The 14,258-nt window shown below is 49.1% G+C and overlaps 1 protein-coding gene across 1 annotated transcript in view; it reads left to right on the forward strand.

The window, feature by feature from the left end:
- Nucleotides 1-13,935, forward strand: part of LOC115464515 (vomeronasal type-2 receptor 26-like) — a 56,446-nt gene extending 42,511 nt beyond the window's left edge. Inside the window, exon 6 of the mRNA XM_030194880.1 lies at nt 13,031-13,935. Coding sequence (XP_030050740.1) covers nt 13,031-13,935 — 905 coding nt within the window. The remainder of the gene's footprint in view (nt 1-13,030) is intronic.
- The last annotated feature ends 323 nt before the right edge of the window (nt 13,936-14,258 follow it).

Consider the following 14,258-nt stretch of genomic DNA (forward strand, 5'->3'; position numbering starts at 1 on the left):
CGTTTTTGAGATGGGCGTCCTCGGTTTCCCTTATCGCCGAAAACAGGGGACGACCATCTCAAAAACGACCTAAGTCGACCATCTCTAAGGTCGATCTAAATTTCATGATTTGGGAGTCCCCGACCATATTATCAAAACGAAAGATGAACGTCCATCTTGTTTCGATAACATGGGTTGCCCCACCCCTTTACGGGGCCGTCCTGCGCAGATGCCCTCATGAAAACTTGGGCGCCCCATTCGATTATGTTATGATTCTACCGGTTTGGCAGGGGAAGGGGGTGGACTTCACTCCTGATTGGCTGGCAGGGTCTGACTGACGTCAGGGGGTGGACTTTAGCCTGCTTCCTTCTACCTTTCCTGCTTTTGCGTTACATTTCTTTGTGATGAGTAGCCGGACACTTGTTAGTCAGAACGTGTGCTGTGCTGACTTTGGCCCAGATGCATCAAGCAAACGTAAAAAAATCAGGAACGTTAAAGCCCTTACCGAATTTCAAAAAACGAAGCATGCTCTAAAAACACAGCCCCAAAAAGTTTGGTGCAGTATTGCAAACCGCATGCGCACAGGTCCATTTGGAAAGTGTGCGTTAAGGGCGTGGCTATCGCACGCATTTGATCTCATAGGCGTGCATCGACAGCGTAAAAGAATCGCGTCGCTGCACTGCTTTTTTTTTCATCGCAGGTTCCTGCCGAGTACTACCGGAGCTGATTTCACGCAGCTTTTTCTGACTGCGATTTTGTGGGAAATGTTATTTGCAAAAATTCTGCTTTTGCTGCCATTTAACTGTTTTTAACGTCTCTTTCACACGCGCGTACCAACGCTTATATATTGCGTCTGTCTGCAGTGCACGCGCTGCATTAACGTGGTTATGACACGTTTTCTATAAGCTTTATTAAAAACAAAACAGGCTCCGATACAGCTACAACGTGCTTTTGTCCAATCACAGCGCGTCTCACGTATCTGCTTCGCTGCAATTGGTTCGTTTTTGAGTTTGACATTAGAGTTTTTAGCCGGAGAGCCCTAATGAGAGGTACAGACCTCTCGTTAGATTTCTCGGCGTTTTCCTTCGTTAAACCAATCGGAAAAGGTTAGTGCATGTCATTTCAAAAGGGTTTCTACACTAATTGCTCATCTGCATTCCATTTTCGTTAGCTGCTACGGTCCTCGAAAAATGGGCTTTAGTACAATGCAACGGTTGGCGATTTCTTCGATAAAGGGTCGTTAAAGGGTCGTTAAAGTTTTGTGCATCTGAGCCTTTGTTCTGTGCCTTTGTCCTAGGTTTCCTATTTTTTCCCTGCCCTCTGTTTGTGTTAGCTAGGGACTGCTTGTGTGTGGAGCAGGGGCGTAGCCAGACAACAGATTTTGGGTGGGCCTAGGCAAGAAGTGGGTGGGCACCAAGTGTTCTGTCCCCCCCCCCCCCCCCCCCCCCCCACACACACACACACCAAAAAAATATTTCAGTTGGCGGGAAAATGCTTCTTTCCACCTTGGCAATCCATAGCAGGTATGCACTGAAAACTGAGCATTTGCAGGTGCCGGTATCGTGGAGAGTAGCATTTTTGTTACCATCAGGGAGAAGTCTTCAGCTGGCGGAGCTTGGGATCCCTACCAGCTACCACTAAATATGTGCTACTGTTGGGTGGGCCTGAGCGCTAAGTGGGTGGGCCCCAGCCCACCCAGGCCCACCTGTGGCTACGCCACTGGTATGGAGCTGTAATCAGCTCACTGCCTCCAGCTGGGCTATCTCTCACTGCGTGCATCTCTCAGTGGGAAGCCAGCTGTGTGGTTGCTCAGCAGGGCTGAGCTCCCAGGTCCGGAGCTTTCTTTCTGTTTGTTTGTTCAGTTAAGGATCCCCTTCGCTCCTGGTGTGCCTGCCTGCTGGCTCAGTGAGTTTTAGCCTTTGTGTACTGTGTGTTTGTGTATTGTGCCCCTGCCTCTGACTTGGTGTTTGCTCAGTGGGGGGAGGGGGTGCTCCCCTCTTCCAAGCTGTCTTTCTCATTGTTTGTTGACTTTAGGAGCTTTCTCTCTCTCTCTCTCCCTCTTGTGCTGGCTTGCTGGCTCAGGAAGCTTAACCCTTTGTATTCTGTGTCCCTGCCTCTGTCCTTCAGTGGGTTTAAGGCAAGGCTGTCTGCCTCCCTGTTGTGTCTTGGGAGGTAGCCTGGTCCTCTGGTAACCTTCCCCTTGGCCTCCGGTGGTTCCGGGGCTTGCAGTATCGGTTCCCCTGTCCTGCGCTAGTCCCCAGGGAGGGTGTGGCCTGTTCTGGCACTTTTGTTTCCCCCTCTGCTTTTGTTGGTGCTTAGCGCGTGGCTGGTATCGGGGGGGGGGTCCCGGGGGGAGCCCTCTGGGTTCTTTCACCCCTCCCTGTGTGTGATTGGGTTCCAGTTCGGCCGTGAGGCCCACAAGCGTGGCTCTGTGCGCTTGGGTTCCAGATCGGCCGTGAGGCCCGCCTGTATGCCTATTTCCCTTTCTTCCTGAGGTCCGCGAGGGAGGGTAGCTTAGGGGTATTGTGTAGCTGGGGTGTTTGGTGGTGGGTCGGTCTCCCCTTGGCCTGGGTCGGTGCTCTGCTGGCCTCAGCCAGGGCCCAAGGGCTCACGACCAACCCAACTGATTACAGAACGCAAAAGCCATGAGCTCGCCCGAACCATCCCCCATGCAGCTACTCCAGCAACTGCATGCTCAGCTACACCAGGTATCGGGAGTCATGAATGCGCTGAGTCAGCGAGTGGACTCACTGACTGCCCCTGGGGCTGCAGCAGCCCAGTCGGCTCTCACCCTGCCGGGTCCCCTCGCATGTGGCCGAGGCCTTCGGGTGGCTCAGCCTCCTCGGTACGAGGGCGATAGTAAGACCTGCCGGGGCTTCCTCAATCAGTGCCAAATTGTTTTCGAGTTGCAGGCCCGGGATTTTCCGTTGGATAGAGCGAAGGTGGCATATATTATCTCCTTACTGGCCGGACCCACTCTGGCCTGGGCCTCTCCATTATGGGAGAAGAAGGATCCCCTCCTGAATAACTTGGCAGAGTTTCTGAAGCAATTTCGGCTCATCTTTGAGGAACCTGGGAAGCCCTCCTCGGCGGCGACTCAGCTGTTGAACCTACACCAGGGCCGCCTCTCTCTGGGCGAGTACGCCATCCAATTTCGGACCCTTGCTGCAGAGCTTGGGTGGGATAATCCAAGCCTTACTGCGGTATTCTGGCATGGGGTATCGGCCAACATTAAGGACGAACTCACAGGTCGGGAGCTGCCCTCAGATCTGAATGACCTTATCCGCCTCTATACCCAGGTGGACATCCATTTCAGGGAACGAGCCTGTGAACGCCGCGCTAGTCAGCAGGTTGGAGGGGCTAGCTCAAAGAATTAGCCCAAGAACCCGGCCTTCCAGTCGCCGGGTGGGCAAGATGGGTCTGAACCTATGCAACTGGACTGAATGGCCCAAGAGAGACAGCGGAGACGCTCTAAGGGACTGTGCCTGCATTGTGGAGTGAAGGGGCACTTTGTCCGTGATTGCCCGAAGAAAAGGAAATCAGGAAACCAGCAGCCCTGATACCTGCTAGGGAGACAGGGTCAGGGCCGAAGTCCGTCTCCCCTTGGACACAAGTTTTGGTGCCAGTGTTGCTGGCGATCAAGGATACTCCTTGTTTTGAGGCATTAGTTGACTCGGGTGCGGGAGGCAACTTTATTAGTGCCGACCTGGTGCGGGTTCATCAAATTCCCACTGAGGCGTTACCCCAGTCCATCACTGTTTCAGCGGCCTTGGGACTGGTCCGGGAAGTCCTACGCTCCAGGACCGTGCCTATAACGATACGGGTAGGAGTCTTACACAAGGAAGTCATCTCCTTTTACATCCTACCGTCGGCCACTGAGGCCATCATCCAGGGATTACCCTGGCTTCGCCTGCACAACCCCTGCATTGATTGGGCCCGGGGTGAATTGGTGGCGTGGGGCCCAGGCTGCCGGAGAGTATGTTTGGACAATGTCTCACCAGCCCTTGTGACACTTCCTCTGGATCAAGCCAATGTGATGTTACCTGGGCCATATAAATCTTTTAGAGATGTCTTTTCCAAGCAGCATGCAGAGACTCTGCCTCCCCACCGCTCCTACGATTGCGCCATAGAGCTGCTACCTGGCGCCGAACCCCCTCGGGGCCGGGTATACCCGCTGTCTCGTCCGGAGACAGAAGCCGTGTCTCAGTATATCCGTGAGAACCTGGCTCGAGGGTTCATTCGTCCATCTAAATCGCCAGCGGGCGCTGAATTCTTCTTTGTGGAGAAGAAAGAAGGGGGGTTGCGCCCCTGCATTGATTACAGAGGACTTAACGCTATCACCCGTAAGGAAAAATGCCCTCTACCCTTGATTTCTGAGATGTTTGACTGCCTCCAGAGGGCCTAGATCTTCTCCAAGCTCGATCTCAGGGGGGCCTACAACCTCGTGCGGATCAAGGAGGGGGATGAGTGGAAGACGGCGTTTAACACTCGCGATGGGCATTACGAATACCTGGTGATGCCGTTTGGCCTAGCCAATGCTCCAGCCATCTTCCAGGCCTTCATGAATGATATATTCAGGGATCTCTTGTATCAGTTTGTGATGGTTTTCCTGGATGACATCTTAATTTTCTCGAGGACTGAGGAAGAGCACCTGGAACATGTGAAGGTGGTACTACAACGGTTGAGGGAGAACCATCTCTATGTGAAGCTAGAGAAATGTGAGTTCCATCGCTCCGAACTGCTCTTCCTGGGGTACATCATTTCGGACCATGGGCTGCGCATGGATCCCAATAAGTTGACGGCCATCCTGCACTGGCAGCAGCCCACCGGGCGCAAGGCTCTCCAGCGCTTCTTAGGTTTCGCAAACTATTACAAGCAGTTCATTTGGAACTACTCATCTCTAACTGCTCCCCTTACTGCCTTGACCAAGAAGAATGCTGACGCCCGCAACTGGTCTCCTGAGCCGTGTAAGGCTTTTGAAGACCTTAAGCAGGCTTTCGTCGGACCACCAGTGTTACGCCATCCCAACCCGGCGAGTAAATTTTTCGTGGAAGTGGACGCCTCATCGGTGGGCGTAGGAGCAGTGCTGTCGCAGGCCCACTCCAGTAGAAAACTTCTCCCATTTGCCTTCTTTTCTAAGAAGTATACCCCCGCCGAGAAGAATTATGCCATCGGGGACCAGGAGCTGTTGGCCATTAAATTGGCTCTGGAAGAATGGCGTCACCTGCTAGAAGGGGCACAGGAGCCCTTCACGGTATTCACGGACCATAAAAATTTGACCTACTTACGGGAAGCGAGAAGGCTGAATCCTCGCCAGGCCCGGTGGGCATTATTCTTCTCCCGCTTTGACTTCATCCTGACCTATCGTCCGGCGGAGAAGAACATCAAGGCAGACGCCCTCTCCAGGTCCATGGAGGCTGACCTGGAGGAGGAACCCCTACAGTATGTAATCAAACCTGATGCCATTGTGACCGCTATGACACTAGCAGTACCTGCGGGGAAGACTTTTGTGCCACCCAGGCTGAGAGAAAGGACGCTCCAATGGGGACATGCTTCTCGCATGGCAGGACATCCCGGGATCCTGGGGACCAAGCGGTTTATTTCCCAGCAGTATTGGTGGCCCTCACTTGATCGGGATGTGCAGGAGTTTGTGGCCGCGTGTCCGTAGTGCGCCCAGCATAAAGCCGACTGGCGGAGACCCCAGGGGTTGCTGATGCCTTTACCGGTGCCTGAGAGACCGTGGACCCATATTGCCATGGACTTTGTTATGGATCTTCCTAATTCGGACGGGCATACAGTGGTTTGGGTAGTGGTGGACCGGTTTTCTAAAATGGCCCACTTCGTACCCATGCCTAACCTGCCTTTGGCGGCAAAGCTGGCCCAACATTTCTTCCATTCTATTTTCCGTCTCCATGGCCTGCTGGAATCCATTACCTCGGATCGGGGAGTACAATTTGTCTCTAAGTTCTGGAGAGCCCTGAATCGAGCCCTGGATGTGAAGTTGAACTTCTCGTCGGGATATCACCCACAGTCTAACGGCCAAACAGAACGGGTTAATCAATGCCTAAAGCAGTTCCTGAGGATGTATGTTAATGAACACCACAATGACTGGAGTCAGCTGCTTCCTTGGGCCGAGTTCGCTCATAACTACCGGGTGAGCTTGGCCACTGGCGCTTCACCCTTTTACATCGTGTATGGAAGACATCCCCGGATACCGGGCCCCTTGAAAACCAACTCAGATGTCCCTGCAGCGACCGAAGCAGTGACTTCTCTCCAAGCGATTTGGTCGTCCGTTCAGAAGGCTCTTCGGGTGACCTCCGCTCGTATGAAACGGCAAGCAGATAAGTATCGAAGAGTGGAACCGCGCTTTCAGACGGACGACTTGGTGTGGCTGTCCACTCGTAATCTTCGTCTGAAGATACCATCCTCCCGCTTTGCACTTCGATTTGTCGGTCCGTATCCCATTGTGAGACAAGTGAACCATGTCTGCTATCAGCTGAAGTTACCATCTACATTGCAGGTACATAACACATTTCATGTGTCCCTGCTCAAGCCTGTGGTTCTGAGACGAGGTGCTTTACCCACTTTGCCTGCTAGCCCAGCTGTATCTGCCTCCCAGGGGGAGTATGAGGTTCGGGATGTCTTGGTTGCGCGGCGCTTCCGGGGACATCTTCAGTATCTCATTGCGTGGAAGGGATATGGACCGGCCGACAACTCCTGGGAGGACGCTGCTCATGTACACGCTCCAGTCTTGACCAGACGGTTCCATCGCCTCTTCCCTCATAAACCTAAACCTCGCGCCCGGGGTAGGAGGGGCCCTTGAAGGGGGAGTGATGTTATGATTGTACCAGTTTGGCAGGGGAAGGGGTGGACTTCACTCCTGATTGGCTGGCAGGGTCTGACTGACGTCAGGGGGTGGACTTTAGCCTGCTTCCTTCTACCTTTCCTGCTTTTGCGTTACATTTCTTTGTGACGAGTAGCCGGACACTTGTTAGTCAGAACGTGTGCTGTGTTGACTTTGTTCTGTGTCTTTGTCCTAGGTTTCCTATTTTTTCCATGCCCTCTGTTTGTGTTAGCTAGGGTCTGCTTGTGTGTGGAGCTGTAATCAGCTCACTGCCTCCAGCTGGGTTATCTCTCACTGCCTGCAGCTCTCAGTGGGAAGTCGGCTGTGTGGTTGCTCAGCAGGGCTGAGCTCCCAGGTCCGGAGATTTCTTTCTGTTTGTTTGTTTGTTTGTTTGTTTGTTCAGTTAAGGATCCCCTTCGCTCCTGGTGTGCCTGCCTGCTGGCTCAGTGAGTTTTAACTTTTGTGTACTGTGTGTTTGTGTATTGTGCCCCTGCCTCTGACTTGGTGCTTGCTCAGTGGGGGGAGGGGTGTTCCCCTCTTCCAAGCTGTCTTTCTCATTGTTTGTTGACTTTAGGAGCTTTCTCTCTCTCTCTCTCCCTCTTGTGCTGGCTTGCTGGCTCAGCAAGCTTAACCCTTTGTATTCTGTGTCCCTGCCTCTGTCCTTCAGTGGGTTTAAGGCAAGGCTGTCTGCCTCCCTGTTGTGTCTTGGGAGGTAGCCTGGTCCTCTGATAACCTTCCCCTTGGCCTCCGGTGGTTCCGGGGCTTGCAGTATCGGTTCCCCTGTCCTGCGCTAGTCCCCAGGGAGGGTGTGGCCTGTTCTGGCACTTTTGTTTCCCCTTCTGCTTTTGTTGGTGCTTAGCGCGTGGCTGGTATCGGGGGGGGGGGGGGGGGTCCCGGGGGGAGCCCTCTGGGTTCTTTCACCCCTCCCTGTGTGTGATTGGGTTCCAGTTCGGCCGTGAGGCCCACAAGCGTGGCTCTGTGCACTTGGGTTCCAGATCGGCCGTGAGGCCCGCCTGTATACCTACAGTGGGGGAAATAAGTATTTGATCCCTTGCTGATTTTGTAAGTTTGCCCACTGACAAAGACATGAGCAGCCCATAATTGAAGGGTAGGTTATTGGTAACAGTGAGAGATAGCACATCACAAATTAAATCCGGAAAATCACATTGTGGAAAGTATATGAATTTATTTGCATTCTGCAGAGGGAAATAAGTATTTGATCCCTCTGGCAAACAAGACCTAATACTTGGTGGCAAAACCCTTGTTGGCAAGCACAGCGGTCAGACGTCTTCTGTAGTTAATGATGAGGTTTGCACACATGTCAGGAGGAATTTTGGTCCACTCCTCTTTGCAGATCATCTCTAAATCATTAAGAGTTCTGGGCTGTCGCTTGGCAACTCGCAGCTTCAGCTCCCTCCATAAGTTTTCAATGGGATTAAGGTCTGGTGACTGGCTAGGCCACTCCATGACCCTAATGTGCTTCTTCCTGAGCCACTCCTTTGTTGCCTTGGCTGTATGTTTTGGGTCATTGTCGTGCTGGAAGACCCAGCCACGACCCATTTTTAAGGCCCTGGCGGAGGGAAGGAGGTTGTCACTCAGAATTGTACGGTACATGGCCCCATCCATTCTCCCATTGATGCGGTGAAGTAGTCCTGTGCCCTTAGCAGAGAAACACCCCCAAAACATAACATTTCCACCTCCATGCTTGACAGTGGGGACGGTGTTCTTTGGGTCATAGGCAGCATTTCTCTTCCTCCAAACACGGCGAGTTGAGTTCATGCCAAAGAGCTCAATTTTTGTCTCATCTGACCACAGCACCTTCTCCCAATCACTCTCGGCATCATCCAGGTGTTCACTGGCAAACTTCAGACGGGCCGTCACATGTGCCTTCCGGAGCAGGGGGACCTTGTGGGCACTGCAGGATTGCAATCCGTTATGTCGTAATGTGTTACCAATGGTTTTCGTGGTGACAGTGGTCCCAGCTGCCTTGAGATCATTGACAAGTTCCCCCCTTGTAGTTGTAGGCTGATTTCTAACCTTCCTCATGATCAAGGATACCCCACGAGGTGAGATTTTGCGTGGAGCCCCAGATCTTTGTCGATTGACAGTCATTTTGTACTTCTTCCATTTTCTTACTATGGCACCAACAGTTGTCTCCTTCTCGCCCAGCGTCTTACTGATGGTTTTGTAGCCCATTCCAGCCTTGTGCAGGTGTATGATCTTGTCCCTGACATCCTTAGACAGCTCCTTGCTCTTGGCCATTTTGTAGAGGTTAGAGTCTGACTGATTCACTGAGTCTGTGGACAGGTGTCTTTCATACAGGTGACCATTGCCGACAGCTGTCTGTCATGCAGGTAACGAGTTGATTTGGAGCATCTACCTGGTCTGTAGGGGCCAGATCTCTTACTGGTTGGTGGGGGATCAAATACTTATTTCCCTCTGCAGAATGCAAATAAATTCATATACTTTCCACAATGTGATTTTCCGGATTTAATTTGTGATGTGCTATCTCTCACTGTTACCAATAACCTACCCTTCAATTATGGGCTGCTCATGTCTTTGTCAGTGGGCAAACTTACAAAATCAGCAAGGGATCAAATACTTATTTCCCCCACTGTATTTCCCTTTCTTCCTGAGGTCCGCGAGGGAGGGTAGCTTAGGGGTATTGTGTAGCTGGGGTGTTTGGTGGTGGGTTGGTCTCCCCTTGACCTGGGTCGGTGCTCTGCTGGCCTCAGCCAGGGCCCAAGGGCTCACGACCAACCCAACGGATTACAGATTATGCCCCTCCACGTATCATAGAGTATCTTAAATTAACATGCGTTACTGTAATGTAAGAGGCACAGCAAACAGGAAGAACCCTCTTTGTGTAAAGTACAGAAACAAAGGAGCAGAGGCTGGCCAAGGACAATTCAACACAGGCGATGATGCTTTAAAAGATGCTTTATTCACTGCTTGGACACAAAGAGTCCGTGTTTCGGCGTTAAAGAACTCCTGCCTCAGGGGTCACAATAGTGTTCAGAAAAGAATATGGGGTAATCAGTTCGAAAAGCTGTGAACTCTTCCGAGTAGAGCTGTTTGGTCAGCATTTTTTTAACCGATTACCCTACGACCTTGTTTATTTCTTCGGAGCCCTTTTACAAAGGCACACTGAAAAATGGCCTGCGGTAGTGTAGACGCGTGTTTTGGGTGTGCACAGAATCATTTTTCAGTACACCTGTAAAAAATGCCTTGTTTTTATTTTTGCACAAAATAGGCATGTGGCAAAATGAAAATTGCCACTCGTCCATTTTGGGTCTGAGACCTTATCGCCAGCCATGGACCAAGTGGTAAAATCTCACGTGGTAACTGGGCGGTAATGACCTACGCATGTCAAATGCCACTTGGCATGCGTCCTATACATGCATCCAAAAATAAAAACTATTTTTGGATGCGTGTATCGGATGCACGCCAAAAATGAAATTACTACAAGAGCCGTGCAGTAGCCGAGCGGTAACTCCATTTTGGCATGCATTGGCCATGCGTAGATGCTTACGTGACTTAGTAAAAGGGCCCCTTAGTGTCCTTTTCTGAACACTGTTGTGACCCCTGAGGCAGGTGTTCTCTAACACCGAAACACGGATTGCGTCGGGTCCTTTGTGTCCAAGCAGCAGATAAAGCATTTTTTAAAGCACCACCTCCTGTGTTGGATTGTCCTTGGCCAGCCTCTGCTCCTTCATTACTGTAATGTAACACATTATTGCTATTTAACACTTTTACCCCCAGATTCTATATAGCATGCCTAGCGTTCCGTGCCAAAATCTAAGTATATTCTATAACATGTATGATTTAATTGGCTTAGCAAGCCAATCAATATTAACAGCACTTAACGAGCAATAATGAGCACTAATTGACAATATTAAAATTTATGCACGCAAATCACTAAGGGGCCTTTTTACTAAGATGCTCTGAAAAATGCCCTGCGCTGGTGTAGGCGCGTGTTTTGAACATGTGCGAGTTCATTTTTCAGCACGACCGGATAAAAGACTTTTTTTTTTGTGGCCGAAAATGGATGTGCAACAAAATTAAAACCAGCTTGTCTCCATTTTCGGCCTGAGACCTTGCCGCCACCCATTGACTTAGCGGTAAGGTCTCACGGATTAACTGGGCGGTAATCGTCAGCACGCGCAAACTGCCGATTACCGCCGGGTAAGTGCCACACGGTAGAAAATAGAAAATATTTTCTACCGTGTGACTTGACTGCACCTCAAAAATGGAATTACTGCCTGGGGCAAGCGGTAGCCGGGCGGTAGTTCCAATCTGATGTGCGTTGGACGCATGTAGGTGTCTACGCGCCTTAGTAAAAGGGCCCCATAAGTGTATTCTGCAATGTACAGAGTGTAAATTTTAATAAATACAAAAAGGGGTGTGGTTATGGGTGGGGAAGTGGGCGAGGTAATGGGCTTTCCAAAATTTACACGCACTGTTAGAGAAAATGGTCCTCTGCACCTGAATTTATGCAGGTTGCAAAGAACAAATTATAAAGAAACTTCAGACCACTCAAAACACGGCAACCAGGCTCATATTTGGAAAAAAGTGATTCAAAAGCACCAAGCCCCTATGAGAAAAACTGCACTGGCTTCCATTCAAAGAACGTATTGCCTTCAAAATCTGCACCCTGGTACATAAAATCATCTACGGCGAAGCCCCGGGATGCATGACTGACCTCATAGACCTATCAACCAGAAACACAACAAGATCAACACGAGCATACCTAAATCTCCACTACCCAAGTGTCAAAGGACTTGAATACAAATCAACTTATGCATCCAGCTTTTCCTACATAAGCACGCAACTATAGAACGCACTACCAAAAGCCGTGAAAACAACATATGATCACCTAAACTTCCAGAAATCACTAAAAACCAATCTGTTAAAAAAAAGCATACCCCACTGACCCAACTTAAATGCCTGTATCTTGCAACACAACAAAACCAAAGCTTGTAATGGACATATAATAACTCTCCCTCTTTATGATTCCCTAACATGTCTGTTGCACAAGAACCTTATTCTACCACAACATAACTGTATTTGTTCATACTGGAATTGGCGAACGCCTTTACGGTACTATGTAAGCCACATTGAGCCTGCAAATAGGTGAGAAAATGTGGGATACAAATGTGACAAATAAATAAATAAATCTACGTGCTGGGATTTACACCATGTTTTCGTTGATGTGAATAGAGGCGCATAGGTTTAGGTGCTGGGACATCAACTAAGCGTATTCTATATACCGCACCTAAATCTAGGTACTGCTTATAGAATACACTTAGGCAGAAATGTTTTCATGCAGATTTTTTAGGCACCATATATAGAATCCTCCCCCCTCAAGGGCCAAATATCACACTGTACAGCTGCAACTAACTTTAATAACTTCACACTTCTGCTCCTGACTTTCAAAGTTATGTTCCTAAATTGTCCTCTGTGCCTAAATTTATATTGAAACTTTCACTTGGTGCTGTAAACTTACTCTTCAGCCTCTGGATCTGTTCCAAGGACCTGTGAAGATGACAGATGGTCCTACACAACGGAGCCAACTTTTCTTTTACTCCTTCTGTGCAAGTACTTTAATCTACTAACCCAAAGATGTCCTCAGGAATGCCCCTTTTTAATATGTTTTATGAAGCCTATCATGTGTACTGTAAAGCAATTCTCTGACTTACTCTGGCAAGTGGTTTTGAAAATTCTTTAAATTACATGAGATCAGAATGCAAAGTGATTTAACTGGCCATAAATTGCTCCTGGTCAGTTAAATCACTCGTCCAGGGCTAAGCGGTCATATTCAATGACACTTGACCAGTTAATGCAGCTGAAAATCTTCGGTTAGCACCTATCTCGCAACCAGAACTCGACTGGCCAAGATAACTGCATAACTAGGACAGATAAAAATCCGTCCTATCTTGATGCTTTGCCCCATAGCCGGTTAAGTGATGAATGACACACTTAACGGTTATGCTTTAGCCGGCTCTTCAAACTCGGAAATTCAATGCCAAAGCCTGGACATGGCCTGGCATTGAATTTCCGGGGATAATTCCAGCAGTGGTCATCAAAAGGCTAAGCACCACTGGCTGAATATCAACCCCTATATCTTAACAATTAACAGCAATATTTAGCCACTCTTGTAAACTGGAGCCATTTTTCAGATGCTAAGAAAATATTCTTTCTTCTCAGATATGGACAACTGTATAAGATGTCCAGAAGACCAATGGCCCAATGAAAAAGGAGATGTCTGCGTCCCCAAAATAATAAGCTTCCTTTCCTTTGAAGAATCTTTGGGAATCGTTTTGATGCTTATCAGCATTTTCTTTCTTCTCATCACTGCTGTCATTTTGGGAATCTTCATTAAGTACCAAGACACTCCCATTGTGAGATCCAACAACCGAAACCTAAGCTACATTCTCTTAGTCTCCCTCATGCTCTGCTTCCTCTGTTCATTGATATTCATAGGCCGTCCTGAGAAGATGACCTGTATTCTCCGACAGACTGCCTTTGGAATAACTTTCTCCATCTCTCTCTCCTCTGTCCTGGCAAAAACAATCACTGTGGTTATGGCTTTCCAGACCACCAAGCCTGGAAGCAAGCTCCGGAAATGGATGGGTTCCAGGGTCTCATACTCTATAGTGCTTTCCTGTTCCCTTCTTCAAGTTCTCCTGTGTCTTGTCTGGTTGGGTACTGCTCCTCCATTCCCATATCGCAACATGCAAGCAGAAGATGGAACAATTCAAATTGAATGTAATGAGGGGTCAACAATTGCATTTTACTGTGTTCTGGGTTACCTGGGATTTCTGGCTGGTATCAGCTTCATTGTAGCTTTCCTGGCAAGAAATCTACCTGACAGTTTCAATGAGGCCAAACATATCACCTTCAGCATGCTGGTGTTCTGCAGTGTCTGGGTATCTTTCATCCCAACACATCTGAGCACCAGGGGCAAGTACATGGTAGCTGTGGAGATATTTGCTATCTTGGCCTCCAGTGCTGGAATATTGGGGTGTATCTTTATCCCCAAGTGCTACATTATTCTGCTGAGGCCTGATAGGAACAACAGGAAGTATATCACAAAAAATAAATTGACTTAAACATTCCTGATTGTTAAAGGAAAGGTAAAACAACAACAAAATCTTACATTCCAACTCGTACAGAGTCCGTCCAATATGTAAAGCCAGCTTTACATTCATCAGTCTCAAGAGGGCTGAACAAGGGTAGAATGTGAACTTATCTTGATAGTCGCAATATTCAGTCACTGTCTGAATAGATTACACTACCTACTTCTTCACCTACCCAACTGTCGAAATGTAATGTACAAATCTATTTACAAGGCCAGTTTCAGTTATTTGGGTTCCAAGTGGTGGAAACGCAATACCAAAGACCATAAGAAGCATCATGAACTATCTACACTTTA

The sequence above is a fragment of the Microcaecilia unicolor genome, chromosome 3, assembly GCF_901765095.1.
Source record: "Microcaecilia unicolor chromosome 3, aMicUni1.1, whole genome shotgun sequence".
Taxonomy (NCBI): domain Eukaryota; kingdom Metazoa; phylum Chordata; class Amphibia; order Gymnophiona; family Siphonopidae; genus Microcaecilia; species Microcaecilia unicolor.